General features: G+C 42.7%; 1 protein-coding gene across 4 annotated transcripts in view; it reads left to right on the top strand.

Annotated features, from left to right (window-relative positions):
* LOC110533773 (unconventional myosin-Ic) overlaps window positions 1-21810 on the top strand; it is a 38087-nt gene that overhangs the window by 8633 nt on the left and 7644 nt on the right. The window contains exons 2-16 of one of the 4 annotated variants that reach the window (XM_036990179.1): window positions 2668-2708; window positions 15229-15387; window positions 15939-16054; window positions 16643-16841; window positions 17211-17291; window positions 18265-18444; window positions 18597-18695; window positions 18982-19095; window positions 19199-19270; window positions 19563-19682; window positions 19823-19908; window positions 20191-20296; window positions 20390-20470; window positions 20612-20703; window positions 20843-20937. In XM_036990179.1, the coding sequence (XP_036846074.1) occupies window positions 2685-2708; window positions 15229-15387; window positions 15939-16054; window positions 16643-16841; window positions 17211-17291; window positions 18265-18444; window positions 18597-18695; window positions 18982-19095; window positions 19199-19270; window positions 19563-19682; window positions 19823-19908; window positions 20191-20296; window positions 20390-20470; window positions 20612-20703; window positions 20843-20937 (1624 nt within the window). In that variant the 5' untranslated portion in view covers window positions 2668-2684. Of the gene's footprint in view, window positions 1-2667; window positions 2709-6475; window positions 7193-13572; window positions 13682-15228; window positions 15388-15938; window positions 16055-16642; window positions 16842-17210; window positions 17292-18264; window positions 18445-18596; window positions 18696-18981; window positions 19096-19198; window positions 19271-19562; window positions 19683-19822; window positions 19909-20190; window positions 20297-20389; window positions 20471-20611; window positions 20704-20842; window positions 20938-21810 lie in introns of those variants that run through there. The other 3 variants (XM_036990180.1, XM_036990182.1, XM_036990181.1) reach the window with 3 other exon arrangements.

Genomic DNA, 21810 nt, shown 5'->3' with positions numbered 1-21810 from the left:
GGAAAGCACTTTTAAAGAATAACCAGGCATCCTCTACTGACGGGATGAGGTCAATATCCTTCCAGGATACCGAAGCCAGGTCGTAGCCGTGATGACCTCTGAATTATTGTCTATATTATATGTTGAGTTTATTTAGTGGGTAGATAACTAACAGGAAATTTGAATGGCAGCCATTTTATAAAAATGGCCTCCCTGGTTAACTGACAGTCTTCACAGGCTGCCTCCAATCTTTAAAATGTTCCTTAAGGTATTTAGTATTAGTGTACCAGGTTTGATACTTGTATCATAAAATGGAACAATTATTTCACCTGCCCTCTGGACTATCAGGCCTAGCTGGCTATGGTGTTTTGTAGCTAGCTGAGTGCAACGTTGAATAGCTTTATAATAATGGTCAACACAATTACCCTTTATCGGTCCAAGCTTGTATTGCATAGGCTTCAGAATTGTTATATTGTGGAACATTTACGGTGTCTTCAGAAAGTATTCATACCCCTTATTGTACATTTTGTGTTACAGCCTGAATTCAAAAAGGAATAAATATTATTTTCTCACCCATCAACACACAATACCCCATAATCACAAAGTAAAAACATGTTTTTAGAAATGTTTGCAAATTTATTGAAAAATAAATGTACACTCATGTCAATAATTTCTAGAAAAACCTTTGGCAGAGATAACAGCTGTGAGTCTTTCTGGGTAAGTCTCTTTCCACCTGGATTGTGCAACATTTCAAAATTATTCAAACTCTGTCAAATCGTTTTTTTTAATCATTTCTTGACAACCATTTTCAGGTCTTACCATAGATTTTCAAGTAGATATAAGTCTGGAACATTTACTATCTTCTTGGTAAGCAACTCCAGTGTAGATTCTGCCTTGTGTTTTAGGTTGTTGTCCTGCTGAAAGGGGAATTCATCTTCCAGTGTCTGGTAGAAAGCAGACGGAACCAGGTTTTCCTCTCGGATTTTGCCTGTGCTTAGCTCCATTCAGTTTATTTTTTATCCTGAAAAACTCCCCAGTCCTTAACAATTACAAGCATACCCAGAACGTGATGCAGCCACCACTATGCTTGAAAATATGGAGAGTGGTACTCAGTAATGTGTTGTATTGGATTTGCCCCAGACATTTTATTTAGGAAAAAAAGTGTATTGCTTTCCCACATGTTTTACATTAATACTTTAGTGCCTTGTTGCAAACAGTATGCATGTTTTGGAATATTTTTATTCTGTACAGGCTTCCTTCTTTTCACTCAGTCAATTAGGTTAATGTTGTGGAGTAACTACAATATTGTTGATCCATTGTCAGTTTTCTCCTATCACAGCCATTAAACTCTGTAACTGTTTTAAAGTCAACATTGGCCTCATGGTGAAATCCCTGAGCGTTTTCCTTCTTCTTCGACAACTGAGTTAGGAAGGACACCTGTATCTTTATAGTGACTGGGTGTATTGATACACCATCCAAAGTGTAATTAATAACTTTGCCATGCTAAAAGGGATTATTTTTTACCCATCTACCAATCGGTATCCTTCTTTGCGAGGCATTGGAAAACCTTCCAGGTCTTTGTGGTTGAATCTGTGTTTGAAATTCACTGCTCGACTGAGGGACAGATAATTGTATGTGTGGGGTACAGAGATCAGGTAGTCATTCAAAAATCATGTTAAACACTATTATTGCACACAGCGAATCCATGCAACTTATTATGCAACTTAAGAACACAATTACTCCTGAACTTATTTAGGCTTGCAATAACAAAGGGGTTGAATACTTATTGACTCAAGACATTACTGCTTTTCATTTTTTATACATTTGTATAAAATGTGAAAAACATAGTTCAACTTTGACATTATTGGGTATTGTGTGTAGACCAGTGACCAAAAATCTACATTTTATTTTCAGGCTGCAACACAACAAAATGTGGAAAATGTCCAGGGGTGTGAATACTTTCTGAAGGCACTGTATTATTCATTATTCGTAGGCTAAATTCTTATCATTAATATCACACTCAAAATGTATTGAAATAACCCAATAATTAAACATTGTAAAACTAACACACTTTTGCTCTTGTTTTTACTTTGCAACTTGTATAATTTTGCCAATATGTTAATTAAGCACTTTTGTCTTATGTATCGAATACAAGATTGTATTTATTTGCAAGAATAAAAATGTATCTAACCAAACTGCTATATTCTCCCGCTGGCCCAAAAATGTTAGAGTTATTTCAAGCAAATATTGAATTTATTGACAATTTCACAGTGTGTTACGTTTTGTAATCATGCCTAGGTTATAGTTTTGACAGGTGAGGAACAAGAGTTATGCAATGGAGCAGTATATTGCTACCATCATTGTTAGATAGTAGACTTGATTCTAAACTATTGTCTCTGCTGTAAACTTTAGTTCTGCCCTCTGTCTTCAGCAGATGGTCAACTGTTTACACACAACATTGAAAGTATGTGATGACTTTGTAACTCTCCCACCCCCTTCCTATTAACTACTTATAACTTACCATAACCCCTTTCTCCTATTAACCACTTATAACTTGTTATGAGCTAACATTTAAACATTTCATTCCAATGTCCCTTCAAGCCTTATGGACATGGAGGAGGTATGTGGTGGTCTGTGATCTCTGTGTGTAACCAGCTGGGTGTGGACTGTGTTTGCCTCCTCTGTTAGATCAGCTTGACCTCGGAATGAGCCTCCCTCCTCACTGGAAGGTGATATGATGTTTTTTCTTTGTGTGGTGCATGAGGGAACATTATCTGATGTATTTCTGTCAGCTGCGGAATGTCCAAACATGCATCTGTATTGCCAAGATCAAACTCCCTGCAAAATGATCCAGTTTCTTAATAGCTTATTAAATTTGACCATGCACTTTGTTGCTTAAACTAAAGTTATTAAACTGCCGTTCAAATATACACATGTGCATACAGTCACTCAGTTGCTTGTTTACTGTAGGCCTACTGTGCATCTGTTGTTGTTTTGTTTGTTGCTTGTGTTTGCATGAGCCATGTCCTATTTTTAGACATACCGCACAGTGTCTTTTTTATTTTATTTATTTAACCTTTACTTAACTAGGCAAGTCAGTTAAGACGGCATACCCCAGCCAAACCCTCCCCTAACTCGGACGATGCTGGGCCAATTGTGCCCCACCCTATGGGGACAGCCGATCACAGACGGCTGTGACACAGCCCGGGATCGAATCAGGGTCTGTAGTGACGCCTTTTGCACTGAGATGCATTTCCTTAGACCACTGCGCCACTCTGGAGTTTCTGTCTATGCACCAGTGCTCACTTCCTCCTCCCCTCTCTGCCACTTCCTGTTTTAAGGCAAACCATGGTAGTTTCCTGAAACCTCAACCTGACAATGCCTGTAGTCACTCACCTCCATATGAGTTTGCGTGGTTTAAGCTAAATCTCTACATAAGTCAGATGGAGGCACACATAGCAAGTGTTGCACTGAGTGTCTCTGGAGGACAATCCCATGGACAGGGGGAGTGAATGACACTCCAGGAAATAGGCTTTTGTAGGGAGTGGGTGAGGCGTCAGAGGAACAGCTCTATTGTTTTGTCAGGGAGATGGTGCCTTAGGCTGAGTGGAGGTAAAGAGGGGGATTAAAGGGAGAGGGAGCAGATGGGGGCTGTAGGAATCCAACACAGATGGACAGCGAGCAGTAGAAGGTGTGTGATACTGTATACTCATATACTAGACAGAGCCACAGACATAGTAGCAAAATTATATTTTTTGCTGTTTACACAACCTCACAATGACCTCCTTTCTAATGCACCTATAACCTTTTTTCTGGACAAAGCACTTCTCTCACAGAACACTGTTTACGCGTAAATGCTGTATAATACATTAACAAACTGGGTGAAGGGGAGTAGGAGTGGCAGAATAAAGGCTGAGAGAAAGGGAAAGATGTCTAGCAAGAGTTGGCATGTAGAGATAAAGATGATCTTACTGCTCTATGCCAGGGATTATACCTGATACTCATTAGTCTACCTCTTTTACGCTGTCACCACTCACCACACATGCATTGTGTGTGTGTGTACTTGTGTTTGTGTCACTGATGTAGCACTGACGTCCGTCTGGTCTTCCTATTAATATTTGATGTATAAAGTGTGTGTGTGTGTGTGTGTGTGTGTGTGTGTGTGTGTGTGTGTGTCTGAGAGAGAATGGCATCCAGTGGGATAATCCCCTCTGGCCTTGCTCAGTCTTCCCCGCCCCAAATTATCATTATCATTCCTCCATGGTTCAGCATGCCAGTGGTGGTAGACGGCAATAAAAACACAATGAGGGGAAAGAGCATGTCCTGCTGTTGTAGTGTAACATACTATAGGCCTAAAGCCTATCAATGCTGTTTCATGTGGCTTTTATCAACATGTGTATTTGTTGGATATAGAGGCTACAGTATCATGCACAATGTGGCTGTTTTTGAGTTGGTCATGTAATTAATTATCTGTCATTTCACGAGTTACAGTCAGGCGGTTGGCGGACTATGCTACTAGGAGAAGGACTGAACATAAAGATCATGAAGTTATTTAGGCACTAGTCTGTTATGTTAAATAGTGTTTAAAAGCATTGTTGTTTATTGTTATCGCGTGAAAAAGGGGTGGAGAGATATCATGCACTGTGGGTCCCTTAGGATGGGGTGGAGAGATATCTCTCACAATTCTGCACACCACCCTTAAGTGACTCTGTTCAGAGGGGAACAGAGAGAGAGAGAGGCTCCATCTGGAATACATTATTCAAATTCCACAAGGCTGGATATCTGATGATGTTGGCAAGAGAGAGAGAGGGAAGTTGGGGTGTGTTGGGTAGAGAGAGAGGGAAGTTGGAGGGTGTTGGGTAGAGAGAGAGGGAAGTTGGGGGGTGTTGGGTAGAGAGAGAGGGAAGTTGGGGGGTGTTGGGTAGAGCCCGACCGATTAGGCTATATCCGTTCACTGCTGATATAGGTCTTTTACCGATATATCGTATCGGACAATAATTCCACCGATAACCAATATTCAATAAATAGGATGAATAAGGTAATCACATGCTTATCCAAACACTTTTCTAATGATGTCATTATCACAATGTAAGGAATCATCATTTGAAGCATATTTCTTGGACAATAGCTCTTTTGGATGGCAATTTATTAGGGCTGGGAATTGCCAGGGTCCTCGCGATACGATATTATCGTGATACTTAGGTGCTAATGCGGTATGTATTGCAATTCTCATGATTCTACAGTATATGTATTGTGATGGGGGAAAAATCGATACAGTTACATATCGGGATATTATGTTTGACGATATATCGTATTGTATCATATCGTTTTGAAAATATTGCAATATTATTTTTGTGCTAGTTTGCTGTACCTGCCCCAAAACTCCAGTATTTCTCCTTCATAGCTTGTTCTCCATCTTCTTTTTAAACAGGGAGCCAATTTGTTTTCAGCGGTTTTATTCCCATGGCTAATCGAAACTAGTTTTCTCATGGCTCTCTCTTGTCCATCTGCAGCAGCAATACAAATAAAGCCTTTTGTATATTAACACTCACACTTGATTATTTTCCCTCTTATTAGCTAGCTCTGATAGCTACTTTTTTTTTTTTTAAATGTACTTACTATGACTGTGATCTTAAAATGAATGCACTAACTGTAAGTCGCTCTGGATAAGAGTTTCTGCTTAATGACTAATGACTAAAATGTAAATGTAAAAGATGGAGAACAAGCTATGAATGAAAAATACTGACAAGTTTTTCCCCCATCACTACAATTTATGAGAACAGTGTGGGAAAAGGACACTTTGTTATCAGAAGATATATTGGTAAGTTTTGCTCGCCAAAAAATCGGAATCAGTATTGGACCCAAAAAAACATATCGGTTGGGCTCTAGTGTTGGGTTTTTAAATGATAGTATTAGTAACTGAAAATCATAACAGATATGGAGGCAGCAGTAGGGGGGCGCTGTCCTCAAATGGTCCCTGCTATCCGGGATCTGACATCACCCCATTGAAGTTGACATTTAAAATAGTTAAGGTTATGGTTAAGTAAGGGTTATGATTAAGGTTAGGATAAGGGTAGGGGTTAGGGTTTAGGTTAAGGACGTCCCAAGGATCCAGAATAGTACTAACCATCCTCAAACTGAAGTTAGGGGGTGAGGTCACTGTAGCGTGAAAGAGACTGTCAAATAAGTGCACTGCTGCTCCACTATGTGTATACTGTACATAGGGGTTTGTGGATATATCACTAACACACTCACAAAACGTGTGAACATATACCAGTACCCTACAAACATATTTCATATATATATAGATAGAGTGGCAGAGTAGTTGCGTAAGCCTAAGTAATGAGACATTTCTGCGCTGGTGTTGTTGTAAGAGAGTGATACATCTTGTGTTTGCACAGTTTTTTTTCCATGGACGGGAAGAGAGCCAATGAGAGGGTTAGGTATGAAATTCATCTTGTTGGTGTGACAGTTCTATCGCTATTATCGCCTATGAATCTGTTTCAGCTTGTAAGAGAAGAGAAGAAGGAGGGAGGGATAGAATGCACTCGGGCCACGTCATGTGATTTTTGTTTGTATCATTTTTTATAGAGTTTCAGAACGGTTACATGTTTCTTAACGTCCCATGGGCTGTTAGCAGATTTTTCCAAACCTTTTGAACTCTCTTTTCTTTGGCCCGGCTCAGCCAGCATACTTTCCCTCGTCTTTTTCTCTCTCTCTCTTTTTTTGGAAGGTGCTCCAGTCCAAGTGTGTGACGTGTTAGTGGAGTTACAGCCTGTGTTTCGCAGTGGTGATTTAAGGACTTGCGGACGAATGGAGGAGAGGATGTTTACTTGACCTGTCAATGGGACTACAGGGCTGAAGTTGTAAACAAGTTGAACTGCTGGTATTTATTTAGGTTTGACGCTGTGTGCTTTGTCCTCATAGGGTGGCACAACGGACAGAGAGAACAGCGGGAGAGCGTAGTGTGAGGGTGTGTATGTGTGTTTGGAAGAGAGAAACAGACTGACAGAAACAGAGACAGCATGTAGTGTGTGTGAAGGAGAGAGTAACCGTAACCTGGATCTATTGCACATGGACAGAGGGAGGTAGATGAGCAACTAGAGCACCTAGGGAGTCTTCCTGATGTGGAGGGAGGACCACTGACGCCAGAGAAGACCAGAGAGGGAGATCAACAACACTAAGCTAGGCCAGGATGAGGTACCGAGGCAGGGTAAGATCCTTATCCCTTCTCTACATGCTGCTCATAACATGTCATAGGTGTGTGTGTGTTTGTGTGTGTTTGTGTGTGTTTGTGTGTGTGTGTGTGTGTGTGTGTGTGTGTGTGTGTGTGTGTGTGTGTGTGTGTGTGGCGGACATTTCGTCAGTCCCCACAAGCAAAAAAGTGGGGACATTTCATCAGTCCCCACAAGGAAAAAGGCTATTTTAGGGTTAAGTTTAGAATAAGGGTTAGGTTGGGGCTCCCGAGTGGCGCAGCGGTCTAAGGCACTGCATCTCAGTGCAGGCATCACTACATACACCCTGGTTTGAGTCCAGGCTGTATCACAATCGGACGCGATTGGGAGTCCCATAGGGCGGCCCACTATAGGCCCAGTGTCATCCGGGTTTGGTCGGTGTAGGCCGTCATTGTAAATAAGAATTTGTTCTTAACTGACTTGCCTAGTTAAATAAAATAAAACCATTAAATAGGCTTAAGGGTTAATGCTAGAGATCAAAACAAACTTTATTTGTCACATGCGCCGAATACAACAAGTGTAGACTTTACCGTGAAGTGCTTACTTACAAGCCCTTAACCAACAGTGCAGTTCAAGAAGAGTTAGGTTTAGGGTTAGGGAAAATAGGATTTTGAATGGGAATCATTTTTTGGGTCCCCACAAGGATTGTAAAACAAACATTTGGACTATAGTTCTCCCACCATTACTATGAGTCATTACATTGCCTGGGACTGGCACTAGGCTCTCCTGGGATATACTGTAGCTGGTGGCTGGTATTTTTCCACTCTGTCCAGTGCTAGCACATCCATGCTGGAGCGACAGCTGTGGAGCTGGTGTGTGTCCACCCATAGTAGGTATGTCTGGGGACGGAGCAGAGGGGCGCCTTATAAGGAAGAGACTGAGGGGAATCAGCCCAGCACCCCTGCCTTAAGGGGCCCAGAGCCAAGTCCTGCTGAAGCCTCCCTGCTGCCTCTCATAGATGCACCACTCACAACCCTCTTGGCTCCATAGGACTACATTACCCTCAACCCTCACCTAGTTGTTGTGTGTATGTACTGACATGTACAGTATGTGTAACTGATAGATGCACACACACACACTACATGTTAATGTTTTTAAATGTATGTCAATTGTAAAGTATTTTCTCTGTAATGTATGTGTTGGACCCCAGTAAGACTAGCTGTCACTGTTGGCGTCGGCTAATGTGGATACTAATAAATCAAATTAAAATAGGACTACAACACCCACAAGACTCTCTACTCCATAAGACTAAAACACTCACATCCCTCACTACTAAGGGTGCGTTCGTAAATTCTCGCTGGAGTGCCAGAGCGCCCTAAGAGTGTGCTCTGGGCATTCGTAAATTCAGAGCGTTGTCAGATTGTGCGTTCATAAATTCAGACTGTTTCGCATTCTGAGCGTTCAGAGCGCACACTGGAAGCTCTGGCCAAGGAGTAGGGTTGATCCGAGCGTTCTGACCTCACAGCGGCAGTCAAGCACCCAAGTTAACTGGCTAAAGTTAGCTAACTGGCTAGCTACTTCCAGACATAAATGACAGAACAACCCACTTTGTCCATTTTATTTGCCAGAGGGTTTGTGACTAACTGTGCTGCTGGAAACACTTTAATTACGCTTTTTTGCCAACGTTTAATGATACCGGCCATATTCAATGGGTGTTGAGCGTTCGTAAATTCATCAGTTATACAAACGCACCCTCCATAGTACAGTATTGCAGCAACAACAGCCCTCACCACTCTATTGGACTACAACTTCCACAATCCTCACTGCTTTTCAAGACGACTCCTTTCACAGCCCTCACTGCTCCATAGGATTGCAACACACAAAACTACAACACCAACGACTACAACACCTAAAGTTGAAGTCAGAAGTTTACTTACACCTTAGCAAAATACATTTAAACTCAGTTTTTCACAATTCCTGACATTTAATCCTAGTAAAAATTTCATTTCGTAGGTCAGTTAGAATCACCACTTTATGTCAGAATAATAGTAGAGAATTATTTATTTACGCTTTTATTTCTTTCATCACATTCCCAGTGGGTCAGAAGTTTACATACACTCAATTAGTATTTGGTGGCATTGCCTTCAAATTGTTTAACTTGGGTCAAACGTTTCGGGTAGCCTTCCACAAGCTTCCCACAATAAGTTGGGTGAATTTTGGCCCATTTCCTCCTGACAAAGCTGGTGTAACTGAGTCAGGTTTGTATGCCTCCTTGCCCGCACATGCTTTTTCAGTTCTGCCCACAAATATTCTATGGGATTGAGGTCAGGGCTTTGTGATGGCCACTTCAATACCCTGACTTTGTTGTCCTTAAGCCATTTTGCCACAAGTTTGGAAGTGTGCTTGGGGTCATTGTCCATTTGGAAGACCCATTTGTGAATGGAAGGAAGCTTTAACTTCCTGACTGATGTCTTGAGATATTGCTTCAATATATCCACATAATTTTCCTTCCTCATGTGGCCATCTATTTTGTGAAGTGCACCAGTCCCTCCTGCAGCAAAGCTCCCCCACAATATGATGCTTCCACCCCCGTGCTTCAAGGTTGGGGTGGTGTTCTTCGGCTTGCAAGCCTCCCCCTTTTTCCTCCAAACATAACGGTGGTCATTATGGCCAAACAATTTTTGTTTCATCAGACCAGAGGATGTTTCTCCAAAAAGTACGATCTTTGTCCCCATGTTCAGTTGCAAACCGTAGTCTGGCTTTTTTATGGTGGTTTTGGAGCAGTGGCTTCTTCCTTGCTGAGCAGCCTTTCAGGTTATGTCGATATAGGACTTGTTTTACTGTGGATATAGATACTTTTATACCTGTTTCCTCCAGTATCTTCACAAGGTCGTTTGCTGTTGTTCTGGGAATGATTTGCACTTTTTGCAACAAAGTACGTTCATCTCTAGGAGACAGAATGCTTCTCCTTCCTGAGCGGTATGACAGCTGCGTGGTCCCATGGTGTTTATACTTGCGTATTATTGTTTGTACAGATGAACGTGTTACCTTCAGGCATTTGGAAATTGCTCCCAAGGATGAACCAGACTTGTGGAGGTCTACAATCTTTTTTCTGAGGTCTTGGCTGATTTCTTTTGATTTTCCCATGATGTCAAGCAAAGAGGCACTGAGTTTGAAGGTAGGCCTTGAAATACATCCACAAGTACACCTCCAATTGACTGAAATGATGTCAATTAGCCTAACAGACGCTTCTAAAGCCATGACGTCATTTTCGGGAATTTTCCAACTGTTTAAAGGCACAGTCGACATAGTGTATGTACACTTCTGACCCACTGGAATTGTGATACAGTGAATTATAAGTTAAATAATCTCTCTGTAAACAATTGTTGGAAAAATTACTTAACAAAACTATAGTTTGTTAACAAGAAATCTGTGGAGTCGTTAAAAAACGAGTTTTAATGACTCCAACCTAAGTGTATGTAAACTTCCGACTTCAACTCTACATCCTCACAGGTCCATAAAACTTCATTACCCACAGGGCCGATGGATACTCTACACAGAGTCTTGTGATTTTCTTATACAGTGGGGCAAAAAAAGTATTTAGTTAGCCACCAATTGTGCAAGTTCTCCCACTTAAAAAGATGAGAGACCTGTAATTTTTATCATAGGTACACTTCAACTATGACAGACAAAATGAGAGAAAGAAAATCCTGAAAATCACGTTGTAGGATTTTTAATGAATTTATTTGCAAATTATGGTGGAAAATAAGTATTTGGTCAATAACAAAAGTTTATCTCAATACTTTGTTATATACCCTTTGTTGGCAATGACAGAGGTCAAACGTTTTCTGTAAGTCTTCACAAGGTTTTCACACACTGTTGCTGGTATTTTGGCCCATTCCTCCATGCAGATCTCCTCTAGAGCAGTGATGTTTTGGGGCTGTTGCTGGGCAACACGGACTTTCAACTCCCTCCAAAGATTTTCTATGGGGTTGAGATCTGGAGACTGGCTAGGCCACTCCAGGACCTTGAAATGCTTCTTACGAAGCCACTCCTTTGTTGCCCGGGCGGTGTGTTTGGGATCATTGTCATGCTGAAAGACGCAGCCACGTTTCATCTTCATGCCCTTGCTGATGGAAGGAGGTTTTCACTCAAAATCTCACGATACATGGCCCCATTCATTCTTTCCTTTACACGGATCAGTCGTCCTGGTCCCTTTGCAGAAAAACAGCCCCAAAGCATGATGATTCCACCCCCATGCTTCACAGTAGGTTGGATGCAACTCAGCATTCTTTGTCCTCCAAACATGACGAGTTGAGTTTTTACCAAAAAGTTATATTTTGGTTTCATCTGACCATGTTTCATCTGACCATATGACATTCTCCCAATCTTCTTTTGGATCATCCAAATGCTCTCTAGCAAACTTCAGACGGGCCTGGACATGTACTGGCTTAAGCAGGGCACTGCAGGATTTGAGTCCCTGGTGGCGTAGTGTGTTACTGGTGGTAGGCTTTGTTACTTTGGTCCCAGCTCTCTGCAGGTCATTCACTGGGTCCCCCCGTGTGGTTCTGGGATTTTTGCTCACCGTTCTTGTGATAATTTTGACCCCACGGGGTGAGATCTTGCGTGGAGCCCCAGATCGGGGGAGATTATCAGTGGTCTTGTATGTCTTCCATTTCCTAATAATTGCTCCCACAGTTGATTTCTTCAAACCAAGCTGCTTACCTATTGCAGATTCAGTCTTCCCAGCCTGGTGCAGGTCTACAATTTTGTTTCTGGTGTCCTTTGACAGCTCTTTGGTCTTGGCCATAGTGGAGTTTTGAGTGTGACTGTTTGAGGTTGTTGACAGGTGTCTTTTATACTAATAACAAGTTCAAACAGGTGCCATTAATACAGGTAACGAGTGGAGGACAGAGGAGCCTCTTAAAGAAGAAGTTACACGTCTGTGAGAGCCAGAAATCTTGCTTGTTTGTAGGTGACCAAATACTTATTTTCCACCATAATTTGCAAATAAATTCATAAAAAATCCTACAATATGATTTTCTGGATTTTTTTTCTAATTTTGTCTGTCGTAGTTGAAGTGTACCTATGATGAAAATTACAGGCCTCTCTCATCTTTTTAAGTGGGAGAACTTGCACAATTGGTGGCTGACTAAATACTTTTTTGCCCCACTGTATTATATAGAACACTCATCTCTTCTAAGGGCCACAGTAACTAGGCCTACACTACTTGAGAGTCCACTCACAATCCAACCTCTTAAGGATCGGACCCTTTTTTTCAGTTTTCGCCTAAAATGACGTACCCAACTCTAACTGCCTGTAGCTCAGGACCGGAAGCAAGGATATGCATATTATTGATGCCATTTGAAAGGGAACACTTTGAAGTTTGTGGAAATGTGAAATTAATGTAGGAGAATATAACACATTTAGATCTGGTAAAATATCATTTTTTTGTCCCATCATCTTTGAAATGCAAGAGAACGTAACATAACTATTCCAGGTTAGCCTCAATTTAGATTTTGGCCACTAGATGGCAGCATTGTATGTGCAAAGTTTTAGACTGATTCAATGAACCATTGTATTTCTGTTCAAAATGTTCTATCAAGACTGCCTAAATGTGTCTAATTGGTTTATTAATACATTTTCGAGTTCATAGCTGTGCACTCTCCTCAAACAATAGCATGGTATTATTTCACTGTAATAGCTACTGTAAATTGGACAATGTAGTTAGATTTAACAAAAATGGAAGCTTTCTGCCCATTTCAGATATTTCTATGTCCTCAGAAATGTTCTTGTTACTTCAAACCTCATGCTAATCACATTAGCTTAGCTTAACGTTAGCTTAACCGTCCCGTGGGGGGGACACCGATCCCGTAGAGGATGAGGCAGCATTTTAGAGAAACACACAAACAGCCAAACACACAAAAGACACATTCAGTGGAGATCTAACCCTAAGCCTGACTCTAAAATACCTTCAGGAAAATCACTATACGTGTGTGTGTGTGTGTGTGCGTGTGCGTGAGGGGATTCCTCTGTGTGTTTTACTTTCTGCAGGAAGGCCACCTGCAAGAACAATACTCTGAGGTAGAGGGGGGGGCTGGGTAGGAGTGCGGAGTGGAAGTGTCTCCTGGCTTTCCCCTGCTCATAGTTCTTGGCTTCACTCCACTGTTGTCCTTGTGTTGTTTCAAGGATTTTCCACCATTAAGCGTTCAGAGATAACGACCAGTTAGTGACATTAACCAACCCCTAACGACACCCCTGAGAGGACTGTGTGTTCCCAAAGCCCCTGGCCCCATTGTTCCTCTCCCAGTGTGCCTTTGTGTGTGTGTGTGTGTGTGTGTGTGTGTGTGTTAGGGGGCTTGCTTACGCACTTCAAATGATTACACCTGATACAGTGAGTGATCAAACAGACTAGAGGGTGATTGGTTGTAGTGGAACGGTGCTGGAATGCAGGATGTAACCTAGACATTTCTGTTCTGTACTGGTGGATAATAGTCGTAACTGGATAATGCACACACCAATTCACGGTAGGTATATTTTTTGTGTCTGTTCTCTTCTGATATTTTCAGATTAACATGTCGGTGAACTTCTCTGGGTATTATTTCCCTGTGTTGTGCTCCGTTTGTCATCAGAATACCAGGGTTTGGGGGCCTCCCGGGTGGCGCAGTGGTTAAGGGCGCTGTACTGCAGCGCCAGCTGTGCCATCAGAGTCCTGGGTTCGCGCCCAGGCTCTGTCGTAACCGGCCGCGACCGGGAGGTCCGTGGGGCGACGCACAATTGGCCTAGCGTCGCCCGGGTTAGGGAGGGCTTGGTCGGTAGTGTCCTTGTCTCATCGCGCACCAGCGACTCCTGTGGCGGGCTGGGCGCAGTGTACGCTGGGCGCATTGGTGCGGCTGGCTTCCGGGTTGGATGTGCGCTGTGTTAAAGAAGCAGCGGCTTGGTTGGTTGTGTATCGGAGGATGCATGACTTTCAACCTTCGTCTCTCCCGAGCCCGTACGGGAGTTGTAGCGATGAGACAAGATAGTAGCTACTACACAATTGGATACTACGAAATTGGGGAGAAAAAAGGGGTAAAATTCAAAAAAAAATAAAAAAAATAAAGAATACCAGGGTTTACATGTACAGCATTGGTCAGAACCTGACTGGCGCTAAAGCCTGTATTTACTGTATATACATCCCAATACGCTATCTCACAATCACACAATAGAGGAGCTTAGAGACACTGTTTATATTAAGGATTATTGAAATGGCTTCATTGTTTGATTTATGTTCTGCATGTCTGAACGTCCTGTGTGTGCTTTCCTCTGGTTGATATGGTTGTTCCTGACAAGCTTCTTGTGGAGGTGTTTATTTGCAGTGCTGTGGTGTTGTCAGTATACGCCCAATCCCAACTCGACCCTCTGCCCTACCCTCCATGACCGGGAGCCCCAAAAGGCGGTGCACAATTGGCCAGCACCATCCGGGTTAGGGGAGGGTTTAGCCGGCAGGGCTTTTCATGGCTTATCTATCTCTAATAACTCCTTGTGGCAGGCCGTGCGCCTGCAAGCTGACCTCTATCGTCAGTCGGACGGTGGTTTCTCCGACACATTGGTTCTGCTGACTTCTGGGTTAAAGCTGCAATATGTCACCAAATCTGACAAAATTCACATAGAAATGTGAGTTAGAGATATGCCATTCTCATTGAACGCAAGTCTAAGAAGCGGTAGATCTGTTCTATGTGCTTTATTTCTATGCTTCCCATGCTTAAGTCTCGTTTTTGCGTCTTTTACTTTTGGTTTTGTACACCAGCTTCAAACAGCTGAAAATATAATATTCTTGGTTATTGAAAATATATTTCACAGCGGTTTAGATTGTAAAAATAAAAAAATGTCAGGTCTAGTTGAAGTGCATAGTGGTGGGTTTCAATTTGGATAAAGCGTCTGCTAAATTGCATTTTTTATTATTATTATTATTATTATTATTATATTATTTGGGATTGTATGTATCTGGGAAAGAGTGGCAGGCAATGATGTCTCCCCCTTCTATCCCCCTCCCTTTCTCTCTCTCTCTCTCTCTCTCTCTCTCTCTCTATAGGAGGTGGGAGGTGAGGGCAGAGTTCATAGAGTTATGGAGAGTACTCTGACAGCCCGGGACAGGGTGGGGGTGCAGGACTTTGTGCTGTTGGAGAACTACACTAGCGAGGCGGCCTTCATTGAGAACCTGCGTCGACGCTTTGGAGAGAAACTCATCTATGTAAAGAATCATATCATATAGGCTATATGGAAATCTTATCATAAAAAGGACTCTGCATACAGATGTAGGTTCTCAATTGGATTACTCTTTTGTTGCTGAGAATTTTCCTGCACAGCAGGAATGCAAACTTGTAGTGGATTGGAGGTTTAAAAAGGCTTCTAAAGTTTGTATTGTCCACTTGATTTGCCTTGTACACTACAAGAAATGTCCAATAATTATAATCTACAGAACAATTCACATTTCCTGTTGCTGCAGGATAGTTTTCTGGCTGAAATGAAGATCCTACATCTGTAGCTTTAACATAATGTTTCACTTGATTTGCGTTGTACCCTACAAAAAAATGTCCAATAATTATAATCCACAGAAAAATTCACATTTCCTGTTGCTGCATGATCATTTCCCTGCTGTAGCAATCCGGCTGGAAGAAGATCTTACATCTGTAGCTTTAACATAATGTTTGCTATTTGTAGATTTTTTTTATATCAGTGTTTTTGTGGGTTTGTATTAGAGGGGTTGGTGACTGCAGTGTGCGGGTCTTGTCTCCCTGTCAGACCTACATAGGGTCAGTGTTGGTATCAGTGAACCCATACAAGGACCTGGAGATCTACTCCAAGGCGCACATGGAGCGCTACCGAGGGGTCAGCTTCTACGAGATATCACCCCACATGTAAGTCACCCTCTGACCCCTGATTAGCCACAATTTAGATTTTGGCCACTAGATGGCAGCAGTGTATGTGCAACGTTTTAGACTGATTCAATGAACCATTGCAATTCTGTTCAAAATGTTCTATCAGGACTGCCCAAATGTGCCTAATTGGTTTATTAATACATTTTCGAGGTCATAGCTGTGTACTATCCTCAAACAGTAGCATGGTATTCTTTCTCTGTAATAGCTACTGTAAATTGGACAGTGTAGTTAGATTTAACAAAAATGTAAGCTTTCTGCCCATTTCAGATACTTTTATGTCCTCAGAAATGTTTTTGTTACTTCCAACCTGCTAATCACATTAGCCTACATTAGCTTAACCGTCCTGTGGGGGGGACACCAATCCCATAGAGGTTAACCTTTCTCTGACCCAGCAGGACTAGAATGAGTGTGTGTATATCTGAATGTGCTCTGGAACATTACATTTACAATATGTAGTCTATGTTTACTATAAGATGGTGATCCACTGTATGTGAATACCCCAGTATGAGCCCAATCACTAGCTGACATCATGTTTATATCCCACCCCTCTGTTTCTCTATCCTGTAGCTATGCGGTGTCAGACAACACGTACCGAGCCATGCGGACTGAGAGGAGGGACCAGTGTATCCTGATCTCTGGGGAGAGCGGAGCAGGGAAGACCGAGGCCTCTAAGAAGATCCTCCAGTACTATGCCACTACCTGCCCTGTCACTGACCACATGAGCACGATCCGGGACCGGCTGCTGCAGTCCAACCCTGTTCTTGAGGTACACACCCCGCCCACTCCCAAGGATCTCTTCCTAGGAGCACCTCTATAGGCTCTGGAGGAGGAAGGACATTTATAGCAGGGGTACTGAGACTGGTGTAACATTAATGAGATAAATGAATGGCCCACTACAAAATGATGTTCCTTCAAAGAAGTAACTCTATTAGTAGATGAGGGAAAGCATGTTGATCCATTGCATATTTTGAACCAATCTCTGACGAAGCCATAACAATAGATAGGTGCTGCTGTGAACATGCTATTACTGTACTGTTAATGCTTCCTCTCTCTCAGCTGTGTTTGATCGTATCTCTGTTGTTTCCCACACTCACTTCCTCTCTCTCTCTCTCTTTTCCTGGCTCTCTCTCTGCAGGCCTTTGGTAATGCCAAAACATTGCGAAACGACAATTCCAGCCGCTTTGGAAAATACATGGATGTCCAGTTTGACTTCAGGGTAAGCCTGTTTTCCCTTCCTTTACGTCTTGGATTGAGGGATTTCCCACATATAGGTCTACCATCGCTGACACTCATGCTATACTATCTCTACAGCACCCCATTCCATCAAATCAAATCAAATGTATTTATATAGCCCTTCGTACATCAGCTGATATCTCAAAGTGCTGTACAGAAACCCAGCCTAAAACCCCAAACAGCAAGCAATGCAGGTGTAGAAGCACGGTGGCTAGGAAAAACTCCCTAGAAAGGCCAAAACCTAGGAAGAAACCTAGAGAGGAACCAGGCTATGTGGGGTGGCCAGTCCTCTTCTGGCTGTGCCGGGTGGAGATTATAACAGAACATGGCCAAGATGTTCAAATGTTCATAAATGACCAGCATGGTCCAATAATAATAAGGCAGAACAGTTGAAACTGGAGCAGCAACACGGCCAGGTGGACTGGGGACAGCAAGGAGTCATCATGTCAGGTAGTCCTGAGGCATGGTCCTAGGGCTCAGGTCCTCCGAGAGAGAGAGAGAATTAGAGAGAGCACACTTAAATTCACACAGGACACCGAATAGGACAGGAGAAGTACTCCAGATATAACAAACTGACCCTAGCCCCCCGACACATAAACTACTGCAGCATAAATACTGGAGGCTGAGACAAGAGGGGTCAGGAGACACTGTGGCCCCATCCGAGGACACCCCCAGACAGGGCCAAACAGGAACCCAGACAGGAAGATCACATCAGTGACTCAACCCACTCAGGTGACGCACCCCTCCCAGGGACAGTATGAAAGAGCCCCAGTAAGCCAGTGACTCAGCCCCTGTAATAATCAATCAACTGATTGTGCGTGACTAATACATGTGACATTCATGGCTTACCATACAGCATGCCTTACTATGAATCTAAAACATGATGTAGCTAAAGAAGCTCTAGTAGGACCACACTCAACAGTACCTTGACTGTCCCTGTGCCTAACCTCCCCTAGGGGGCACCCATAGGAGGCCACATCCTCAATTACCTACTGGAGAAGTCTCGTGTGGTGCACCAGAACCACGGAGAGAGGAACTTCCATATCTTCTACCAGCTGCTGGAGGGAGGAGAACAAGACCAGCTCAGCAAGCTGGGCCTGGAGAGAAACGCTCAGAAATACCACTACCTGGTCAAGGTGTGTGTGTGTGTGTGTGTGTGTGTGTGTGTGTGTGTGTGTGTGTGTGTGTGTGTGTGTGTGTGTGTGTGTGTGTGTGTGTGTGTGTGTGTGTGTGTGTGTGTGTGTGTGTGTGTGTAGTAATTTGAACAGGGATGTCCTGTACCTCTTAGGGTTGCTGTCCCAGGGTGAGCTCCATCAATGACAAGAGTGACTGGAAAACAGTGAGGAAAGCCCTGACCGTCATCGGCTTCCATGAAGAGGAGGTGGAGGTCAGAAACACTTTAGTGTACATCAGAGGAGGCTGGTGGGGGAAGCTATGGAAGCTCATTATAATGGAATGAATGGAACGATATCAAACATATGGAAACCTCATGTTTGACTCTGTTCCAATTGTTCACACCCAGCTATTACAATGAGCCCGCTCTCCTATAGCTCCTCCCACCAGCCTCCACTGGTGTACATACTGTATGTCACTGCAAATACCCACCCAAAGATTCACTCTGAAAACAGTGAGAATGTCATGGTTTAAATGTGTCTCTTCTCTCTCCCTGCTAGGATCTGTTGAATATAATCGCAAGTGTCCTTCATCTTGGGAACACTCAGTTTGGAGAAGGGGAGGATGGAGAAACCCAGATCACCACTGAGCCACAGCTCACATATCTGTCCAAGGTTAGAACTTCTAACATGAACTCTACCTCCTCCCACAGACTGACACATTCCCTAATTCTCCATTTTAAAGGCAGATGTTGATGTTGTACTGCTTGTTCTGCAGCTGTTGGGTGTGGATGGACCAGCACTGAGAGAGGCTCTCACTCATAAGAAACTCACTGCCAAAGGGGAAGAGGTGAGTGTGTATGGTGGGATGTTTCACTTCATACAAAACTATGCCTGAAGCCTGCTAATATAATTTAATATAATCTAATTTAATATCCCGCTTACCAAGAAGTAATACAGTATGCCATCGATGTGTATGGCATAAATATTGTGATTAATTTGTTTAAAAGAGAGGATACTGATAAAGTACAGCTGAGCCCAGAAATAACACAAAGTATTTTATTTCAATGTGTGTGTACGTATGTGTGTGTACTGCGTACGTATGTGTGTGTACTGCGTACTTATGTGTGTGTATGTTCCAGATGATAGGCCCGTTGAGTTTTGAGCAGGCTGTGGCAGCCCGTGATGCCTTGGCCAAAGCGGTTTACGGCCGTGCCTTCACCTGGCTGGTGGCGAAGATCAACCAGTCTCTGGCTTTCAAGGTCTCTCACACATCAATCATGATAGCTAGCTAGCAAAACAATTCACCAATTATTTCCTCTTAATTATTGCTCTCTCTTTGCCAGCTACCGTAATGCTGCTTGCTAACTCCAAAACTGAGTGGATTGTGTTCTATTTACAGGATGAAGTGTACAACAGCAGTAAGGGCTCATCATCAGTCATAGGACTGCTGGATATCTACGGCTTTGAGGTCTTCCAACACAATAGGTACCTGAAAACATTCTAGCTGTTAACTTACTGTGTGTGGTGTGTGTGTGTGTGTGTGTGTGTGTGTGTGTGTGTGTGAGCCATTTGTTTGTACAGTCAACCCAATTCTGATATTATTTCCTCTAATATTGGTCTTTTGACCAATCACATCAGATCTTTTCACATCAGATCTGATTGGTCAAAAGACCAATTAGTAAAACAAAGATCCGAATTAGGCTGCCTAATTATATTGTAGCACAGTTGTTTTGTGCCATCTTTCTAAACCTAACCATCTCCCTGTAGTTTTGAGCAGTTCTGCATCAACTACTGCAATGAGAAGCTGCAGCAGCTGTTCATCAAGCTCACCCTCAAGTCTGAGCAGGAGGAATACGAAGCAGAGGGCATCACTGTGAGTCTGTGTACTCAGAGAAAAATACAAAACAAGAATAGAGGTATACTAGTGATGAGGTTGTAGTTCATTAAATGCAACTGTGTATTTCAGTGGGAGCCGGTGAAGTACTTTGACAACAAGATCATCTGTGACCTGGTGGAGGAGAAACACAAAGGCTTTATCTCCATCCTGGTGAGAATGACTGGCGTTCCCTTCAGTTTAGTAGTTTATCTGACTCTCTTTAGTCTTTCTCCTCTCTCTGGTATCTCTCTCCCTCTGTCCTCTCCCTCTCTCTGTTTGAATGTTAACATATATATGTGAAATGTGTTGTAGGATGAGGAGTGTTTGAGGCCAGGGGAGCCCAGTGATATCTCCTTCCTGGAGAAGCTTGAGGACACTTTGGGAGGCCATGCCCATTTTGTCACGTGAGTCCAATCTTTCTCTTACACACACACACACACATGTCATATTTTGTTTATGTATTTGCACCATCACCCCAAAATGTATTTGTGTGTATATTTGTGGCTCTGTATCTAAGATATGAATTGTCTCTATGTCTGTCAGTCACAAATTGGCGAATGGGAAGACACGCAAGGCGGTGGGCAGGGAGGAGTTCAGACTGATTCATTATGCTGGAGAGGTCAACTACACTGTCAATGGTGAGCTAGCTAATCAATCAGTCAATAGTACAGCTGCTGGTTCCGTGTCAGAGGAACCAGTTCCGGTGGCATGCATTGAAACGCATCGCCTTATCGTGGCTTTCTTTTGCAAATGACTATAAATTTACTGACTTATTTCCTAAAACTTGTCAATACTAAACATCATATAAAGGTGTGGGACATTCATTGTGTGACCAGAAATAACTAACAGGTCTATTTCACTTCAGCAACTAGAATATGTCCATCCACAATTCAACTGTGGGAACATGGCGGTTTTCAACACCAGACTACAGAAAGAGCTGGCCGTCACTATACGAGAGATTGTTTGTGTGGAAATTACCTCTGCCCTCGACTTACAATTAAAACCAGTAAATGAATCATTGGCAGTGCTCACTGCTGAAGTGGAGACCTTTTCAACTAAAGTGAAAAGTCTGGAGAAGACAGCCAATGCGACAGAGGACTCATGACCTGCAAAAAGAGCGAGCTAAGTTGGAATGGATAATCAAACTCTTAAAAGAGAAAACGGAATCCCTCAAAAATGTACGGGTCACTGGACTTGTAACTGGTGTGGAAGCGGGCAACTTTCTTCATGAGCAGTCTTTCTATGAAGTGTTTGGGTAGGAGAAGCTGGGTCCCATGCCGCTGATAAACATTGCGCACGCACTGATAAACATTGCGCATGCACTGATAAACATTGCGCATGCACTGATAAACATTGCGCATGCACTGAACATTCACAAAGGTTCATTTGGATGGGATGTGAATACAGCACTCATTTTCCTTTTATAAAAAAGGTACGGACTCCATTCAGTGTGCTCAATATCGCCCTCTAGCTTTGATAAACTATTTTCCAAAAATTCTGTCGTCCTGTTT

Source organism: Oncorhynchus mykiss, chromosome 10 (genome assembly GCF_013265735.2).
Source record: "Oncorhynchus mykiss isolate Arlee chromosome 10, USDA_OmykA_1.1, whole genome shotgun sequence".
NCBI classification, from domain to species: Eukaryota; Metazoa; Chordata; class Actinopteri; order Salmoniformes; family Salmonidae; genus Oncorhynchus; species Oncorhynchus mykiss.
The sequence above is the reverse complement of the archived record's forward strand: the minus strand, read 5'-3'. Positions and strand labels throughout refer to the sequence as shown.